The sequence below is a fragment of the Neopelma chrysocephalum genome, unplaced genomic scaffold (genome assembly GCF_003984885.1).
Source record: "Neopelma chrysocephalum unplaced genomic scaffold, ASM398488v2 Primary Assembly neopelma1_25, whole genome shotgun sequence".
NCBI lineage: Eukaryota > Metazoa > Chordata > Aves > Passeriformes > Pipridae > Neopelma > Neopelma chrysocephalum.
Window position 1 is genome coordinate 8,361,436 of NW_020897694.1, and position 20,570 is coordinate 8,382,005.

The 20,570-nt window shown below is 33.6% G+C and overlaps 1 protein-coding gene across 7 annotated transcripts in view; it reads left to right on the forward strand.

The window, feature by feature from the left end:
• Nucleotides 1-20,570, forward strand: part of LRCH1 (leucine rich repeats and calponin homology domain containing 1) — a 117,045-nt gene that overhangs the window by 59,896 nt on the left and 36,579 nt on the right. For 5 of the 7 annotated variants that reach the window (XR_003532778.1, XR_003532780.1, XM_027674354.1 and 2 more), the window contains exons 4-13: nucleotides 4,196-4,301; nucleotides 4,794-4,930; nucleotides 6,098-6,225; nucleotides 8,193-8,277; nucleotides 11,617-11,722; nucleotides 12,893-13,005; nucleotides 14,532-14,599; nucleotides 15,654-15,740; nucleotides 17,959-17,995; nucleotides 18,669-18,782. Coding sequence is in view for 3 of the 7 variants with exons in the window: in XM_027674354.1 (XP_027530155.1) it covers nucleotides 4,196-4,301; nucleotides 4,794-4,930; nucleotides 6,098-6,225; nucleotides 8,193-8,277; nucleotides 11,617-11,722; nucleotides 12,893-13,005; nucleotides 14,532-14,599; nucleotides 15,654-15,740; nucleotides 17,959-17,995; nucleotides 18,669-18,782 (981 nt within the window). In the remaining 4 variants the exon portion in view is untranslated. The remainder of the gene's footprint in view (nucleotides 1-4,195; nucleotides 4,302-4,793; nucleotides 4,931-6,097; nucleotides 6,226-8,192; nucleotides 8,278-11,616; nucleotides 11,723-12,892; nucleotides 13,006-14,531; nucleotides 14,600-15,653; nucleotides 15,741-17,958; nucleotides 17,996-18,668; nucleotides 18,783-20,570) is intronic. The other 2 variants (XR_003532779.1, XR_003532781.1) reach the window with 1 other exon arrangement.

Sequence of the window (20,570 nt, forward strand, 5' to 3'; positions counted from 1 at the left end):
AAAATAGATGCAATAAAAGATGATGGTTCCAGTTTTATAAATCAAGTTAAATTTAGTAAAAAATGAGTTTAAAATTAGTAACAAAATTTAATAAAAAATTAAAAGCTTGAAAATCAATGTAGATTATACTCAAAGCAGATGGGATTTGTTTAGTTCAAATATATGTTTAAATTCTGGAATACTGGATTTTCATATTGCTTTCCACTTACAGTATAGTTTGTGTTACTCTCTCTCAAGAAGAACACAACAATTCTTGCTCTAACAATGAGAGGGTCTAGCAACATGTCAGAAGGTATCCTAGAAGATTTATGAAAACTGAAAAGGTCTGATGCTTGTTCTTTGTGATCAGAAAGCGGCAAGGAGGTAGTTGAATAACAAGTTTTTGTTAAATTGAGCATGATTCTGCTCAATTGAGATGATCTTATTACTTAGTTTGATGCAACCGTGTGTGTTTGGTACATTTCTAGTGAAGTGAGTTGCACTATTTAACTGGAAATGACATAATTCTGATGTATTGGGAAAAGCAAATAGTGGTAGGATTGAGAGTGGGGATTTGTATTGGCATGTATAATATAATGCAGTTTAGATAATAAGGTGATCATTGTTCTGAAATGAGTAAAAAACATAAATAAACAAACAAAAAAGATTAAGTCATACTGCAGTTGTTGGACGAAAAATTCAGCTGTGTGAGAGCAATGCTAGCCTGAATAGCAGGGGATTCAAGCAGAACCATTGCCCAGCCCTCTGGCTGGGAATACTGCTGTTTTAATACATACACAGTGCTGGTGTTGAGCTGGGCCACGGGATTGATCCCGAGATGCCACCTGGCTGCAGTGCTTGTATTAATAGGACTTTTCCAAGCAACCTCAGGTTCCCCAAATGTTTCACAAGCTGCATGCAGTAAGAACTGTGTGTACATAGCAAATGGATTTTTTTAATCTAACTTTTTAAACAAGATTTACCTCTGTAGCCACTGTAAAGTGATATAAACATAATTTACCACAAATTAGATCAGATCTTTCCAGCAAACATTGTGTTTTTCCCACTCTCCTCCAAAATGGAGCAGGTAATTCTTTTTCTATTACATGTATGTATTTATATAAATTTCGTGGCATACAGTAACTTAGATATTACATGCAGAAAATTTTCAGGTTTTCTTTTAATTTCTAGGGTTCTGACAGCTATCGTACAAGCACCAAAGTAACATAAATTATTCTTCCTGCAGAACACATTGCAATTAATTGCAAAATTTGGTTGGGATATTTACTTTTATTTGCAGCTCATTATCTCAATCATACATCTACTGTCAACCAGGAGGATGAGTGCAAAATCAGTGTGAAGATAATCTGAAACCTACTTTCTGTCAAGGAAAAGGAATTAGGCAGAGATGGCTCAGTAATTGAACCCAGAACTATCAACTGTATAGTAAGATTCTGGTCTCCAGCCTATTGGGCAGTATTGCACTGCTGCCTTCTTCAGATAATGGCCCTCTCCATCTCTGGGATGCTCCTGTCTCATGTTGGAAACCTTTAAATCTCTCAGCTTGGATTTATGTCCTTTACCTCATGCGTCTAATCAGCCTGACCATGAAGGACCTGCTGTTTGCCTAAGAAAGTCCATGTGCTCATGTACTGCGTAGCTTCTTTTTACTGTTCAGTATGGCTTGTATGTCACAAGCTTTCTGAATCCACACACTTTTCAGGAATAACTGCTCAGTCAGGAGGCCCAAGTTTAAAATGAATGTAAGGAAGAAGTTTGCCTTAATTTGAATGGTTTGGATAAACTCCCCGTGTGTGTGTGTGTGTGTGTGTGTGTGTGTGTGTGTGTGTGTGAATAAATATCTTAATATAGACTCAGAGTCCCATATTGATTTGTTTAAGACCATTTAAACTTTACCATAAACAAAGGAAAAAAGCTGATCATTTTAATTTGCTTTCATGCCACAGAAATTAATGTTAAATTTAAATATGCCTTACATTTCTCTGATTTTGAGAAATTGTCTTGTCATGGTAGGACATAGCCTAACTGGTAAGAACAATATAGAATTAATGCAAGTCTCACCTTAGCAAATACTAGCCCCTCAGAACATGAGTAGGTGTTTGAACTTCAGTTGCCTGCAGATGTCCATGAAGCAAAATGCTGGTTGTATAGTTCCTTAAAAAATTATTAGCTTGAAAACGATAAGCATTTGACTCTGATAGTATTGCATCCATTATTGGCAAAGTAATTGGGAAAGGTAAACACTGTCTCTGTCACATACACACACTCATGAAGTCTAATAATAGTCAAGAGCATAACTAGGAATAATGTTGTAGATCTTTGTTTTCCATGGCTATTCAAAGTAATAAAAAAAGCAAATTGGGCTGCAGTGTTTAGTAGGATAAAGGATACTACTGTCTCTAGAGATCTTGTAAATGCTGACATGCTGTCACAACAGATCAGTCTTACTGAGGATGTTTTGAAAGGCTGTAGGTGGAAGTGGACTTTGTTTTTGAGGCTACACACTCCCAGGCTTTTTTTTTTTTTTTTATACTTCATTTACAGTTTTCTGTCTCTTTCCCTGGCTTGTTCTGACATGTGTACCTAAGTGCACTTGGTCTAGAAAGTTTCTTTGCCACAAGGTGACTTTAAATTTAAATTCTGTGTTCTAAAAATCAATTATCTAATTATGAAGTCATTTAAAGTGTGTAAATTAAAAATAGGACAGTAAAGCTTCAAAAATAAATGATCTGGGAACAGTGCAATTAACCAAACTTTGTGGCAAAAAATGCACTCATTAACTGGGATTTTTAATTTCCTTGTCTAAAAGATACAGTAATTTCCTGACTGTGTTTTGAGAAGGGAAGGAAGCCTTGGCAACAGTGAGATTCTGCTATAAGAAGAAACTTGTCTAATACAGGGAGCAGCATTGCCAAATCACATTTTGCTTTTACTATCATTTTTTAGGCTGGAAGATAGAGAGTTAATGCCATGCTTTTGACTAGTATTAAAACAGGTGTCTTCAAAGAGATTACTTAGAAATCTGACTCACTTCTAGAACTTTTGTAGTCCAAGAGCTCCCAGATACTATATAAATCAATTTGAAACAGTTGAGAGAGTAGGTGTATTCCGTTGGCTATTCAGGAAAATTTTGACATGACCCCACTTAGCTTTAATACTATGAAATACTGTTTCATTCTTTTAATACAGAAATGAAAGCATAATTGGGACATCACTCAAATTTACAGGTTGCCTGGGATGTAAGAAGAGGTTTCAATGTTCATTTGGCAGCAAAAATGATAGCTAGTATCTGACAACTGTCTCATTTTAGACTGACTTAATCCAAGAAGTTGATCTTTCATACACATTTGTAACAGTTTCTTGTTATAAATAGTGTTAAAGTATCGTATTTATTACAGTAATACCATGGTATATAAACTTCTTGTTTGAAGCTGTGTTCAGTAGTGCCAGATCTTGTCCTTTCAGCTCAACTTTACAAAAGTTGCTCCTTTAGGAATGCTGAAATGAGGATGGATACCACTTTCATCCAGATTATTAAACCATTTATATTTAGTCATCAAAAGCAGACCTACTTAGAACCTGTCTAGGCAGTTAAGAAATACATTTTACAATGAATAATATGTTGAATATCTGTATAATACTAAACAAGATCTGTCCTATTTTATTATGGCCTACTGCATGCTGTGAGGATCAAATACACGCCTTTACTGAGCATCATTATAGAATGCTATTGCTGATTATTATTATCATCATCATCATTGTAATTATTATATTTTGTTTAAATATTCCCTCTAGAAGAACAGGAACCTTTTTAAAAACTCAGATCCACACACTAGCAGTTTTGCATTTCATCCTAATGTATTTGGTTATATAACCATGATACCAAATTCTTCATGTGAAGAAAAGAACAAAAAAATAGAACATCTTAAGCAAATGGTTTTGAATGTTTCTACACAAATAAAATTACCTTTCAAAATTAACCTGTTCTTCAAATAAGAATTTGCTCTGCTTTTAGGTAATGTGTAAACATTTTCCCATGTACCTTGTTGTACATTGTGACAAGAGGACATAGATTGTTGCATGTTTTAAGGTTAATATTATGTTACAATGATAATAGCAACTTGGCTACGTTTGTATTATTAAACATCTAGAATCTGAAAGTTCATTATTATTTGTTATTACTATTTTGCTGTAGGATGTCAGCTGTAATGAAATCACAGCTTTGCCACAGCAGATAGGCCTGCTGAAATCTTTAAAAGAACTGAATGTCCGAAGAAATTACCTCGAAGTTTTACCCCAAGGTAAAAACAAATGAACAAAAAATATCTTTACAGTAGCTCTTTTTATTAGCATTTTGGAAATATTTTTTACTAATATTAGTAAATATGGTTAAAAAGTAGTAATTACTTTGTGTTCAAAATTATTCCGTTAGAGTTTGCAGAATATAACATTGTGGTATTCACTGAAGAACAGTGTGTGAGGTTTTTTTAATGTCTTATCTTTATGATTCTAGGCATCTTTTAAGTTACACAGGCATCTGAATGCAATATGGGAACTGTCATCTGAGTTTCAGGAAAAAAAGATATTTCAAAGAATTGATTTTAATATTTATGAACACTTGCATAATAATAGCACTCTTTTCATTTCCTAGTATTGAATGGAGTAATTGTTGATCTTATTCCTCCCTGAGTTTGTATTTTTCCTGGATGCAAAAGAAGCTTTATTCAGAAATACTACTTTATGTCAAAAATAAAAACAGATATAACACCTTCTCTCCTTTTTGTTACTTTTAGAACTAGTGCATCTTCCCTTGGTAAAGTTTGACTTTTCCTGCAATAAAGTGCTTGTGATTCCAATTTGTTTTAGAAAGATGGTGCAGTTACAAGTATTACTACTTGAGAATAATCCTTTGCAATCTCCACCAGCACAAGTAAGTAACAGCTATGATTTAAATTGTGCCTTAATATTGGGTGGATGATAGCAAATTATAGACTATAAAATGTCACGTTCTGCAATTGCAGGCTTCTGAATTGCAGTCATCACAGACATTAGTTGTTGATACCTAAATAGGAAATGTCTAAATAAGACATGAAAATATACTGTGTTCTATGTATGAATCTGTGCATCCCTTCAACCAACACACATCTGGAAGATCTCCATTCTGTTAGCTACTTGTTTATTTTTGTCATTCCTATCTGCATATGAAACCTAATGTCAGAATATGTATATAATTTTGAAAAAGAGAAGTGAGAAATTTCCTGGATAATTTTTCTCTCTGTTAATAAGAATCCAGTTCTAGGAGGTTCTACAGTGATTTATTATTAACTTAAAGATATGCAGATGGTCTAGAATATAATCCATGTGAAATTTATTTAACTTTATAGTGTAAGTTTATAGATTGTGATACACAAAGAAATCAAACTCTTATTCTGAACTGTAGGCCACACTGAGTAATAATGATAATAAATGAATGGAACCTGTGCTCTGCATCTCTGAAAGCTACAACTGTTCTAAATTAAGAGCTGTTGAAATACTTAAGAATTTTTATTACATTGGAGAAATAGTTTTTCATAATCAATAGTGATGCTGCTTTTAAACTAAAAAAAACCAGAGCAAGTTGAAGTGTGCACTTAAAGAAAAAAATTCTAAAATGCAGCTGAAATCCATCACAAGTATGCTTGGACACTAGCAAAAACAATGTGACCAAGAATATAAAGGACACACTAATTAATTAAGGGTCAATATTGACTAATTTTGGAAAGTAATTATTCAATTTATCATTAGTAATAGGCCGCACCATATATTTAATGTAAGTTTTTTTTAGTTAAAAGCTCATTTGGATTTTTTTAAGTAGACTACATTATTTTCTTGTTTTCTGTCTTAATCTCTGAGAGTACTTTTACTGGTACACGCAAATAATTGATTAGGTAATTGAAGTACTTAGTAATTAAAAAAAGAATAAAATCCATTTTTCTTTATGTGATATTCATTGTAATAATAGTATTTGGTTTTCAGGGAGGTTTACGCTAAGTGACATTTGAAATAAATTATTTTTTTCATTGTAGTTATAAACCTAACTTTTTTTCTTGTCTACCAGATTTGTACAAAGGGTAAAGTGCATATATTCAAATATTTGACTGTGCAAGCCTGTCAGATTAAAACAGCAGACTCGCTGTATCTTAATGCCATAGAACCACAGCATTTACCACAACCTGTTGAAGAGAGGTGTGTATGAAAGTCTCCCTTAGTTTTTCCATGTAACACTTATAAACAAAGTGAAATAATATTTATCTTTGGATTCACAAGTTTTGTTTGTTTAGATGCTATTTAGAGTGCACTTTTTTAAACAGAGATTTGTTTTACTTTAATTTAAATTATTTTGCTTTTATTCTAGTGAAATCCCTTTAAGATCTTAGGAAAAAAAATATTAATCAGTTCTAAATGAAGTTAGCAGCATGTTAGTTAAGAGTTTAAAAATGAACCTTAGTTTAAATCTAACCTCTTAGTATTGACCTCCTGTAATATATTAAAAATAATTCAGATGCAAGTAACATTGGGTGTTCAAACTTTTTTGTAAACCTATTAACACACTAAATAAATTTTAATTTCTTGTGTTGTTTTGTGATTTATATGTTGTTATACAGTTGAGACATAATTTTTAATTCATCTGAAGTCTTATCTGTCAAGCAAAGAGAACTGTATGAATTTTGAGATGCTTTTAAAGTGAAACGTGCTAATCTGTTATCAAAATGAAAGACAAAATCTTTCATGTCTTGCATCAAACATCTAGGAAATACCATCTTGTACCATAGTTTAAGGACAGGAACTGAATATGAAGCAACTCCTTTCTATGAGATGCTCCATAGCCAGTAGGAAATGAGCTTTCAGCCAGCTCTTTCTTTGCTAACGGGGGCAGTGTCATATAACCATCAGAGAAGGTATGATATTTTTGGAGAGAAGTACTCAATAAAAACAAAGGGTTGATGTGAATAATAATAGAGATGTGGCTCCTAAAACCCTGGGGGAAAAAAACAAGAGCTGTTATGGAATCTCTCTTTCAGTCATCTAGATAAAGTTTCAAACGAATCGTTTTTCTCCATGTACCTTTGGAGACATCTTTTTGAATTTCTATCAGATAAATGTCAAAGGTGAGAAGAATCCAGGATGAAGAGTAGGTTTTCAAACACTTCCTGGTTTTCTGTTTTGTTCTTTTAGTATATGAGAGAATTGACAGGAATGTCATATCCTGTATGATATTTTGATCATAGTGGAGATTACAGGTTAGGGTAAGGGGATAGTACAGAGTAGATATCAGTTGGTAACTAACAGCCTGATGCTCTATCACATAATAATTACCAAATTTTTATTTTAGAGCATAACTTTATACTTCTAATGAAAAACCCAGTTAGGATTTCCATAGGCAGTTTCTATGAAAAAATCCTTAGTATTTGCTGGTAAAAGGTAATTTAAGATTAGGATTAATTAATCAGATACCTTATTCATGTGAAGACTGATAAAGCTCCTTTTTTAAATTGCTGTATCAATCTGAATTCAATATTGCAGCTTTCAAGATAGCAAATGAAGAGATAATAAAGTATATTTTAAAAAAAGTTAGGTGATCAGAGTATTGCATCTAATAGTGTACTTCAAAATGACTAGAGGGCATATCAGGTAATGAAACCAGAAGAGAGAGCAATTGCCATTATTATAGTAATTTTCTTAAAAACCTAAATTTCAAAGTCTATTTTAAAACACAAAAAGGAGGTTTCTGTGTTAATAATTACTCTAAGCTGCAGGGAGATATTTTTAATGGATCAATGGTTACAATTAAATCAGTTGACTCCAGTTTGAGTTCAACTATTTTGGTTGCTTCTCTCACAGTAAATTGCTTCAGTTGGACTCCTGTGCTACTTAGCTAGTAACTAAGCATTTTTACCTAGTTTATAGACAAAAATAAGCTTATAGCAGATGATTTCTGTTGTTTTCATTAATCCCTAGGTTAACCAGCCATTCCATCTGATCCATTTTACTACTGCCAGACTGTAAATTTTTAGTTTTTAACTGTACTGGGCTATTTCACCCTCAACTATTAAAACTGGTTGGAAATTTGCTCTGATTTAAACGAGGACAGAATTTGAACATAAATGCTATGGTAGCTTTTTACCAATTTTTTTTTTTTAATTCACATCTAGCATTGATGACATCTACCCAAGTAAAAAGGACTCAGATTCAGGTGTTGGTAGTGATAATGGTGATAAACGTTTGTCAGCAACAGAGGTGAGTTACTTGCTCTTTGCATCCAGCTCCCCTTCCAGCACTCATATTTTGCCTATATTTTTAATTTGGGTAAAAGTTTGAATAGATTTTTAGCCATAAAAACTCTTCAACCATATCCTTGACATAAATTTCTCACTAAGAAATGGCTGAAACAAAGATAAAAGGAGACTGGGATATTTTAAATTCTTTTTGTGTGTACGCTATCCGGAGAGGGTGGTGAGATACTTGCTTCCGAGTGGTCAACAACCTACCAATAATGAAAATTCACTACAGTTCTCAGGCAGTTTATGTAATCTAGAGAATGAGAACCAAACCAGAATCCACATCTGCCATTTTCAGTGGAGGAAATTGATTTCTCTCTGACTGATAACTCTTTCCTGTTGGGAATTAATAGTGCCCAGTCCCAATATGTTCTGTGATGGGGTTATGGCAGATTGCTGTAGTGCAGGAAGTTTAGAAGCTTTGCAGATCTTAATGCACTTACATGCTCTGGTGGTTAGACAATGCTGGAAGTAAACCTTCAGACTCTTTTATGAACTATGATGTCTGACTGAGCAAAGAGAAAGAATAGCTTTGTGGGACTGTTGTCCTAAGCAGTTAGAACTGACTTTCCTAGACCTTTTCTTCTGAGACACTGCTCAACTGAACAGGGCACTAAATCTAGTTGGAGTTGAACTGAATAAATAATGATAAATAAGTAAATAATTTGCAATATAATGCAGTAATGATCTTTCTGAAATATACAGTGACAGAATTTGTGATCTGACCTTATGGGAAATATCTAGGTCACAATAGAATAATGACCTTCTCACTACTTAAAATAATTTTACACTGATTCTTTAGTGTTTGTCTCCTCCTTTGAGGAAAAGGGATTCTGTTGCTTTTGAAACAAATGTATAGAGAATCAAGCTTATGTACTGAATTTTTAGTTACTAAAAAGCAAATTAAATGTGAATACAGTTACACATTGATTGGTCTATTAGATACAATAGCATTTAAAGAAATCAAACATGGAGATTTCCAAGTATTTGGGCAAGTTTCTTGCTAGATGGAAGTGAAGCAGAGTGGTAATGATTTCTAACCAAACCTCTAATGGTTTCCCTCTAGCTGTAAGAGCATGCAGTCCAGAGACACTTACAAACTGTTTTGCCATTTTTACACTTCCTGAAGCTAACTTAGCTTGTTAATAGAACTATTATTCCAGAATTTCCTCTTTAGCTATCGCTATTAGATTGTATTACCTGTAATCAAAATGTAGCAATTTAAATGCTGCAAAAAATATTTTAAAGACAACTAACAGTGAGCCAATACATTTTTAATAGCGCAAATGTTTTTTTATATGAGAACTATTTACTCATTCCATCCCTGCCTGACTACTGCTCTGCTATTAAGGAGAAATAGATGCTGAGATCAGTAATTTCAAATGTGTTTGGTAATAAATTTACCACTCACTTTCCTTCTGATGAGATCTTTAATACCTGTGTAACACATGAGAATTGTGCAAGAAATATTAGCATGTTGCAAATAATAGATTGACATACATTGTCAGTGACAGTAGAAAGCTACATACCAAACGTTAGATAAACATTAAATGATCAGTGATAAAATGATCATTAAAACACATCTGGGGTTTTTTATGAATACAAATATGGTAATTTAGTCTGAAGGGTAGTGGCTATTGAGTTCCCAGTCTTTTACAGGAAATACTACAATGTTGTTTTGCACGTGTGTAACTTAAAATCAGTAACTTAAATTAATCACTTGTTTGAATACTAATGTATTTTTTAGGAAGCTTGTGAATTGGCTTTGGCTGAATACATCTAGGAGGGAATACTAGTTATGTATCTCTGTCTGACTTGGTAGGGTCATTACAGCATCCATTTTCAAAGCTGCAGTCATCTTGGGCATTTCAAGTGAAAGATATCTTGTAGTGTTGCTGTCAAATTGATCACAGCAACTTAAAGGCATTTTCTGCTTTAAGGTAGCGTACTCCTGTACTTCATCTTTTAGGAAAAGTGTAGCATTTTGATTCCTTTTCAACCTCACTTTGGCCTTATTTTTTTCTTTTGTTAAAGTTCATTAGAATGAGAGGGTACTTGCTAAGATCCAGATGGTACCCGTGCTTTATTTCCCATATGAGCGATGCATTAGTACTAGCAGGAATGTATATGAACATTCTGTCAAAGTGCATCATCTGAATTCTATGTTAGAATAACGTTAGGTATTTTTGATTCTTATATGTCTATTGTCTTCTGTTGCTATCTGAATAAAAAATAAAACTGTGAATGAAGGAAGTGAGGTACAATATTTCACGTGTGAAGGAGCAATACTTTTATATTATTGCAGGCTGCTTTGGATAGTTTCTGTTTCAAAGTATACTGGCAGGAAACACCTGGAAAGTCAGTTGCAGAATTCTGTAGGTCTTGAAAGTGACACATAGCCTCTTTGTTTCCAAACTGAATGGCCCATGGCTTTTTTTATACCAACACTCCAAAATATTTTTCTTGAAGTATGTGCTACTCTGCTGAGAAAAAAACCCCTGTTTTGGTATTCAGAACTTGTAATAGTGTGTATAGGAACATTTTACTGTACTATTTTCGAATGCTGGTTGAAAAGTTAACAAAACATGAACTTTCATCTAGAATAACTAAATTTAGTGCTTAAATGTCACATGAGATGTAGCCTGAAAGACAGAGAAGAAACTTCACTGTAACATTGGTTGTCTGAATGAATTTATACTCTGTGTCTTTTTTTTTTTTTAAGCTGTTGGATTGTCATTGCTTCAGATCTAAAAGAACAGTGACTTTTGTGCTTAGAATACTTGGACCATGGTTTGTGTCTTTTCCATTTGAGATACTAATTTGTTTCATTTTAAAAGATAATTAATTTTAAAATTTAAAATTTATTTTGAAAATACCTTATGATGTCCCTGAACACAAGGAAAACAAGGACTGTGATAAGAGAAAGGACTGTGAACTGAAAACAAGGACTGTGATAAGAGACTGAGTGTTTCTACAGACTTTGGTGGCTACAAGGAGGTCCTATTTTCAGCTGGCCCAGGAAAACACAGGGAGCAGCACAGTGCAGCAATGTCACTGCAGGGGGAGGACTAGAGCAGTGAGGGAGATAGGAAAAGAGGACAGGTGAATTGTTCTGCTTGGCAAACCTGTGAGGATGTATTTAGCATGACTACAACTTCCTACAACAGGATTTGGTCATATGCTCTGGTATCCTCTCCCATGTTAACTGGCAACTCTTTAGTGAGTACTCTTCTCAGTATATACCTTTTTCTCAGTCTAGGTTTAGTTTGGAACTAGTGTTTCTCTTATTTTTTCTCAGCCATCTGATGAAGATAATGTCAGCTTTAATGTTCCAATGTCAGACATCATGGAAGAAGATCATATTATAAAGGAAGATTCAGCTCACCATGCTAACTCAAGAAAAGGTTGGAATGTAAAAATCATGGAAGTTAAATACAGGGGTTGTTGATTCCATGCCTGCCTACTTACCCAGAAGGTTTTGAGCATGCATATGCAGTTGTGTAAAAAAGAAAAAGTATGCTACTTAGAAAAATCTCTAAAAATTTGAGTCCTTATAGTAGTTTTCCATAACAATTCCAATAACCTTGTTACACTATGTCTCAAGACTTAGTAAGATCTGGTTTTGGCTGGGGGGAAAAAAGTGAAAGTTGTTTTAAACCATACTTCCCAACCAGTAATATCAATGTGCAGTAATTTAGCAAATGTACAATATCAGAGTCCATTTCTGTAGTTGGACTTAGTGCATATATAAAACTTTATTAGTCAGTCAGCTTTGCCTCTGGAAACAACTAAAGCTCTTCAGATTTTGCGAGAAGGTGTAATTTTATCTAAATTTTTTAAAATAACTTATATTTTTCGAAATTATACTACATACCAAAAAACGTTTCTCCAAGTTCTGCACACACTAAAGATAAATGCAGGAGGAAATCAGTGAGTTGCATATGGCAACCACATGAATAGGAGGTCAGCCTTAAACACTAGGTTAAATGAACTTCAGTTGAGATATTAATTGGAATTTAAAAGAATACAAAGAGAGATAATAAAAGTATTATATCCTATAGTGTTTATTAACAAACCGGACAGGGTAAGTTATAGGATCATATCGCTGGAAATACTATATGTAGGCAAGAGATTGGCATAGGCTCTGAATAATTTTGGTAAGTATTTGACTCTTCATTACAGCATAACTCTGAAATTACATTCAACTGCAAGTCCCTGTCTGCGACATCTGAATGTCTTAAAAACGTCGGCGGCTGTCCAACTGTGTTCTTGTACCAGTACTGGCAGGACAGACTTGGTGTAGTTAAAAACTGACTCCATCAATGCCTGCTGTGGTGCTTCTGATAGACAACTGCATATGCCCAGGCTATTAATTTGTTACAACTTTGAAATGAATTGGCATCAGTCTTTACAATGCAAAGGTCTTACTTAACCTGTTTGAAGTTTTTAATATGCTTGGAATTTAAACTTTGGTTTTGAGCTCTATAATTTAATACAGTTAAATTATGTTGAGTAACAAATGTTGAGCTGAACCAGAAATCATTCTTCTGTCTTTTTTTTATTGCTGTTACTAGTGGAATTCCATCAAGGATCTTCTCACTTGATTGTCAATGATAAGTCAAGAGAAACAGTAAACCAGTTCGATGAATCGGATACTCTTACTACTGAATTTATGAGTTACATGAAGGCAAGTTTGCAACAATTTTAAGTGGGGGAGAAATATTTTCACTACTTTCATAAGTGCAGAGCAAACAGGAATATAAACTGCATATATTTTAATGAATAAGAGACTGCAGTTGATATTCATTGTTGTAAAAAGATACAGAAAGCAAAAATAAGCAGGTAGGTTTAAAATTATTACAATTAATTTAGGCAATCAATTTACCCATAACTCTTTCTAGTATATGTAAGAGTTATTTTCTAACTATGTTTAAGGCTTTTAAGAAAAAAAGGTGGGTATGTTTTGTGTTACTTGCTTTATATTTTGAATTGAGCAATTTTTTGTATTTGTTACATTGCTAAAATGCAAGACAACTTTGTGCTAGCTGTGGTGGCTAAAGTTTTGAAGTAGCGTTATGGTAGTAAAATACATTTTCTTGAATTTTTTAAACATTGTGGTAAAAATTGAGAGATCTATCAAGACAGATTGTATCAAATCACCTTCTAGAATAAGTGCTGCATTTTTGTTATCTTATGATATGTACCCTTCTTATAGGAAAAATCATATTCTTCATTCTTGTAAGGTGAAGAAAAATGAAAAAGAATGGCTTTATTCATTCTAGTAGGGATTGGCACTGGGAAATTAGCTGTCATTGGAGAATGTTACAGAAGCTGGTACACTCCTCAGTGTCCCATTTGGCAGAGTTGGACAGCATTTATTGGTACAGGGTGATGCAACTGATGTGCCAAACATGACACAAGAGAGGATAAGCCTCTCTTTTCTGCTGTTGATTCTCTACAAGTACAAATGCACATTCATTCAGAGAGCTTCTGTCTTTATTGGCAGCTGAACTAGTTCAGTGTTGCTGCCTGTCTGAGATGAAAGGGACAGTTGCAAAGCACCAAATGGAAGTGTAAAAGAGAGAGTCAGATTTTCAAATGAGTAGAACTTCATAGTTATAGGTGTAGGAGCTCTAATTTATGCCTACATTGAACCCAAAATAACTGGCTGACTGATACGAAGTCTTGCATGCAATTTTTGTTCTAATTTGTTCTTTTTAAAAAAAATGTTTCATGACCATCAAAATTGTCACTTACGAATTCTGTTAATAATTATGGGTGAAGTACATAATTGCCACTGTTTGCGTATTTGGAATTTCCTTACTCTGTAAACAAATCTGGCTGTGATAGGAGGGAAAGTAGGAGGAGAGTTAGGGTCGTGTTTAATTGAAGCATTGTTTCTATGTGCCAGAAAGTCACAAACAGAGTCTGGCACATGGAATGAAGAATTCTTATGCAGCTTGACTTTCTTTTTACTGTTAAAGGAGGGTAAGGGCTGTTGACCTCAATAAAATCTGAAGAGTGAATAGAAGATCTTGTAATCAGTATCTTAAAAGGGGGTAAAGGAAGGAATGGAGTGGAAGCGTTGAATTGCTTCAGGTAACCAACCTAAACTGTTACATAAATTAGGTCAGTGCAGAGTCTGAAAGCAAAATTTATCTGCCTACTTAATTGCAAAGTTCAGTTCTCATTATCGCTTTTGTCTGATTATAGAGCAGAGCAGCAGAGTGTGATGAATTATTGAGAATAGAAGAGGACATACAATGGCAAACAGACGAAATGTGAGTATTTTTATGTATCTATAAATAATTAGCTGTGTCACTTAATTAGTTTGACCACAACTGATATTTCCTTGTCAGTTAATAATTTTGTAGACTTGGAGGCATGACAAATGCATAGCCTTTCACTTTATGTGTGCTCAATGTTTACATATTATTGCTGAATAGAGTGGATGTTATATTACAACTAATTAATTTGTATGCACCAATAATGCTGTAATGTATTTTACCTATATAGAATGCAAACTTTTTTATTAGGTATTTTGATATTTAGCTTATTAAAGACATTAGTAACAAAAGATTTTATCAGAACTTGTAAGATTTAAATTTAATGTGCATTTAAAAAATTGATTTAATTGGAAAACATCCCTCCATTTTTTTTCTTCTTTTGTCATAATTTTAGCCGTGGAGCAATCATTAACTCATAGATATTAATGCAAGAGTAGAACAAGTGAACATCAGTTGCTGGGGTGAATGCATAAGAAAAGGGAATTTAACATGACAGTGTACTGTGAAGTTGTCACTTATCAGAACAGCGTAGTCCTATATGATGCAAAAATGAAAACTGAAGGAAGGAAAGAAGTACTTTCTGAAATAACCTTACTGGCAGAACTAATAGGAGATAATACTTCTAAACTCCAAAAAGAATTACAAATGTTGAAAAGCAAAAGAAAGCAAGCTGGCCTTTAAAAAAAATTCTTTGTATTTATGTTAATACTATTCATGTTAATACATGTGATGAGTGAAGTTAGGAGTCAAATATTGGTAAATAAATTTTCAATTTTAGAATACATTCTACTTTATTGAATGCTAAAAGTTTTAGTTCATCAAATTTGTTTGTTTATGTATGTATTAGGTTGAGGGGATTTGTTAAGGATGAAGTGTTGGAGAACTTTTTCAGAAGAAACTCTTCCCATAAATTCAGCACATACTGGTGTGCAGAGAGGCTGTTTTTCCCTCTCTATAGTTGGAAGGTGCAGCTCACAAAGTGAAATCCAGACTACGCTTGATAATCGCTGTTATACCTTTTCTTTGAATGCTTTTTTTTTTGTTATAGACTAAATTTATCAGAAGAACAAACTATTGATATAGCAATGATAGAACAACTAAGAGAAGCAGTACATTTATTACAAGATTCCAACAGGTATGCTTACAACAGCTGATGTGTTAATGTAATATATTTTAAAATTTTATTAATTATTTTAGAGTACTCTTTTAACTGACAATTGATAAAGTTCTCTGGAGTTATGAAGTGCTTTGTTAGCATAGCACTGTATGCAAGATTATTAAGGAGGAAACTTGCATTCTCTTTCTGAGTGTCTAGACAAGATTTCCAGTAAAATAAGTAGATTTCAAGTATAAGAGAAACCTAAAATTAGAGATGAGGACACCCCTAGGCATTCATCTCATGTACACTTCTGTGATATTCTGATGTTTTGTCCAGAATTTTCACGTTCTTTTAGAGAATATAAATTTTCCTCTTACTCATGGTTGGTGTATTTTGTTGGACTGAGAAGGTCTTCTGGCCCATCTTTGTCCCAGTTCAATGGAGCACATAAAGGAGGTACCTGAATTAGTGGTGGAGTTTCTTTAGTCTTCTGAAATCCAAAGGAGAAAGAGGAGAGGCTGAGAAATCTATTTAGACTTCCCCTGACTACAGAAGGCAAGATTTTATAATTTAGGTGCCTGTTTTAAGAGGCTGAAGTCAAGGTGGAATGACTCTGGGTTTGTGGCTAAGCAAAGGAATAAGTACTTAAAAGAAAACAAATACTTGCCCTACTGGAAAAGTGTAACAATAGTGGTGTAGGTAGTTCTGTCCAGATGCTTGCTATTGCTTTTCTTTGTGTAATGACCTTCAGAAATTGATAAGTTCAGTTTAATTCTTACTACTATGAGGTAGCTGGTTTACAGCTTCATTTCTCTGAAGACTAGAAACCTCTTTGTCGCTTCCAGTCTTAAGTATACTTGGTTCTCTTTCCTCCCTTGACCAGTTCACCACAGCTATTTGCTTTTGAGACTACACTGTTCTTTACTTGAAATGCCTATTTTGTTACTGATTTTCACTTAGCAGACCTTTGTGCTTTTAGGACAGAAATTTGCTCCTCTTAATATTTCTAGAGACACAGTTAGCTGGCTTTATTTTGCATCATGTAAAGAATACTTGAATTCTTGAATCATATAATGAATACTTGAATCAGAAGTATTTTTGCTTAATAAAATGTTGTACAAATTAGGAAATCTCTTTAGTTCCTATAACTTCCTAGTACCATTGCTTCTTCATATCATATGAGGCTTATTACTTTGTGGGAAGAGTTTTGTAGTTAAAAAAGGAAAAGATTTGTTTGAAGAAAAACCAACAGTGGAAAAAATTCCATTTTTTACCCTTTTGTCATTTTGATTTTTGTTTCCAAATGTTGCTCCAGTATTTCCTACATATTTAGGGTTTTTTATAAAATTAAAAAGGTCAATGAAATAGAGAAACTCTGTTTTCCTATGCACGTGGAGGTGTGCTTTCACTAGTTAAGACTACAGTAATTTGAAATGAGACTTTTAAAAATGGCTAATCATGTAATATTTTTACTAATGGGTATGATTATTAAACTTGTAAAATGTCCTGTAACTGTTGTTTTAGTGTTCTGCAGAGTTTCAAATCTGCATACCCTACGTGCACATAAGCAGCATTTCAGTTCTGGGAAGGAAAAAGATTTCAGATTCAGTCTTCTTTTACAATATTTTCAGATGTTTGCTTCATATTTCTATATTCCCTTTCCTATATTTACTGCTTTCTTTCATTTTCTCATGCACTGCAAGAGCAAATTAAATGTGAATATCTAGCCAAGTCTGTGGCTTCTGTTTGGACAATGGGTGCTAGAGGTCAGATACAGAAATCTACAGTCTTCTAGATAATGGCACGGTTGTTGGTAGTAAACAGGTCCTGTTTTGATACAAGCCATTGCTCAGGGTCATATTTGCAGATGGGAGCATTAAAGTGGCTTTGCTGAACTGAAGCATCAGGAGACACTTTCAGAAGTTCTTAAGAGATAACACTGAACAGGTTAAAACCATAACTATAAAAGTATTTCACATATCCATTTGTTTGAAATTAACTGCTAAACAGAATGGTTGCAAAAGCTATACCCCAGTGCAATGTTTTTATTTCAAACCTTGCAGATTTAGCATAGATATTTCAGAGAGCAGTGATGCAAATCTGTATCCCATGGAACCAGCAACAGATTTAGAATTTCAGTAAAGTGTGTTTATATACCTTCTTTAGGAAAAAAATAATGCATTTGTTAGATGCATCATATTCAAGTTGCTACATAATGAATTACATATTTCCATTTGTTTATCTTCATACATAGTGGTCAAATACAGATGGAGATGTCTTCCCTTGGTCAGGTATGTTAATGAGTGTATTATTACAAAATATTTCTTTGGGGAAAGACAGGAAATGAGCCAACAATTTCATCAATTAATAATCTACCAAGTAGGGAAAGGACAAAGGCTGGAGGACAGAACTCATTTTTCTTTAACGTATTTATAGAATTGTTTGGGGTTTTTTTTTATCTGTATACGTAAAATTTTTCTGGGTTTATCAGTTACTTTTCCATTGTAGTTTCCCTGCTCCTGTGTGTAACTGTCATGTATGCCAATTCAGTTATGCATCCTTGTCTACCATCTGACCCCCCCATCTCCCTCTTCTGGTGTAAGAAAACAGTGCATTCATTAAGAATAACCACAAAACATTTTGTGAAGTAACAATTAGTGTTTTTTCAGAGTACCGTCCTGTAGTTACGGAGACTATCTGAAGTATATTTTTGGAGTTTTACAGAGTGATATATGCAGCTTATTATTTTTTCAGTATCCTGACTGGTGGACTGGTATTCTTTATGAAGTAGTTTTAGATTTACATTATCTATCTGTTAGCACTGCAACTGTAATTATATAGTATCTGCTTCTTTGTTTGCTTATCAACACAGTATTTGTAAGAAATATTTTAAGGTAATGTTTTGCAAAAAAAAATAGTTCTATTTCCAGTGGTACACAGTTTGAAGAGTTATTTATCTTACAGAGAGAAAATGCTGAAGAGGAACTAGAATTTCAGAGGAGGAGGGAGTTGATTATGGAAAAAGCAAAGCCTGAAGCGAGAACTTGTGAACACAGTGAAAAATGGTCATTGAGTCAGGTATGTAGGTGTCTAGATGCAATAAATGTGGAAACATTTGGCATGGATCTTTGCATTCTGTCAATTTATGTGTGGGGATAATGGGTTTAGGCCCATTTGGGGGGTTGGTTGGCTTTGTTGTTTTTTTGGGGGTTTTTTGCCTTACCATGAATCTCAAGGTTTGACTGAAAATGGAAAGTTGATTAAGACCTATCTCTTAGGAAGGAACTGATATAATACAATTAATAAAAGTATTTTTGCCCAATATAAAGTATAGTAGTTGCAGTGGTTGCATTCCCCTGGAAAAAAATGTCACCTCAAAGTTATATCTTCAAGAAAATGAAATACCTGATTCCTGTTCTGCCCTCACCCCAAATATTCTTGTAGTTATATAAGCTTCCAACTTCTTATTAGCAGCAGTATTTTTATTGTGTTTAATATTGCAAGCAGACTGTTTATAGGTTGAGATGATAGTTTTAAAGTTTCAAAAATATTTTAAGATTTCGGTACATTGTAATGATCCAGAAATAAAGAACTGCAAAAACCCCTAATTTAAATATTTGAGGCATATATTATTACTTCAGAAGTTGCTATATAGAGATTTTTGTGACTGCTCTTGCAAGAAAATTGTGAGAACAAAATTACAGAACATGCTGTTTATGTTGGTAGTACATTAATGTGATCTATTGTATTTTGGATTATGTTGATGCCTTTCAAATATTTTATGTGTCATCATCATTACTATCAACTATTCCTACAATAACCTTGTGACTTTTTTAATCTGAATTTTGTCTTTGCATTTTCTTTAAAATGTCAAAAAAATTGAGTTGGTTAATCTCCTTTGTTGTATCGTTGTACATTGGGTTTACCACATTTTATTTCGAACAGTTCTTATTGCTTGTTGAGATGAACAGATAAGGCTAATTCAGTGTCAAAGTATGTGTGGTCTCTGTAGTTTAATGAACTGTTTAACAAGGATACACCACTGAAGAAAAATCTTTCTAAACACCTGTGAGGGCCTGATATGAATTGTATTATGCAGGTGAAAGTACTAGGCACATTCTGTGAAATGGAAACACTTCCTGCAGGACCAAGTTTTTAATCATGCTGTGTTCTTTGCAGTACAGTAAACACTTGTGTTGATGCTTATGTTACTAAATGAATTCAATTCAGCATAAATTCAAAATTCTAACTAGCACAGAAGTGCTCAAGCATGCAAGTCCCCAGGTAGAGCTGGCTGGGATCAGATGAGTAAGATTTCTTTCTGTTTATTCTAGGTAATACAGTGGTTGAGATAATGTTATGAAAGATGTCTAAAGCTGAAGAATTTTTTTTAAGCTTGAAAGGTGGCCTAGAAAGGTTATGAAGCAAAATGGGTGTGTCATCTTCCTTCCCATCTTGCTGGCTTTTGGAAAGCTCTGTGATTCTTGGGACCTAGTGTTCCAAGTGCTCTCTTTTATCTTATCTACATTTTTTATCTTTTAAAAAAACTTTTGTCCTAAGGAAATTGTTTTGAATTGAATTATAATTTACTTGTGCCAGCTGTTTCTGCTAAGTTATGATTGAAGCTGAATTAATGATATTATTTCATATTTATTAATGTGATGTACATGTTTCCAATATAACTGTGGCAGAAGTGGTAACAAAAGGTATGTTACATTGCATTTATAAAATTAATTGCTTATGGAATACTTCTCTCCTCAAATCTGTATTAAAAATGTATATTTGCATACTAAACCTTGGTGATAGTTTAATTAAAAAATATGTGAAACAAAATTGTATGCTGCATTTTAACCAACAAACATTAAA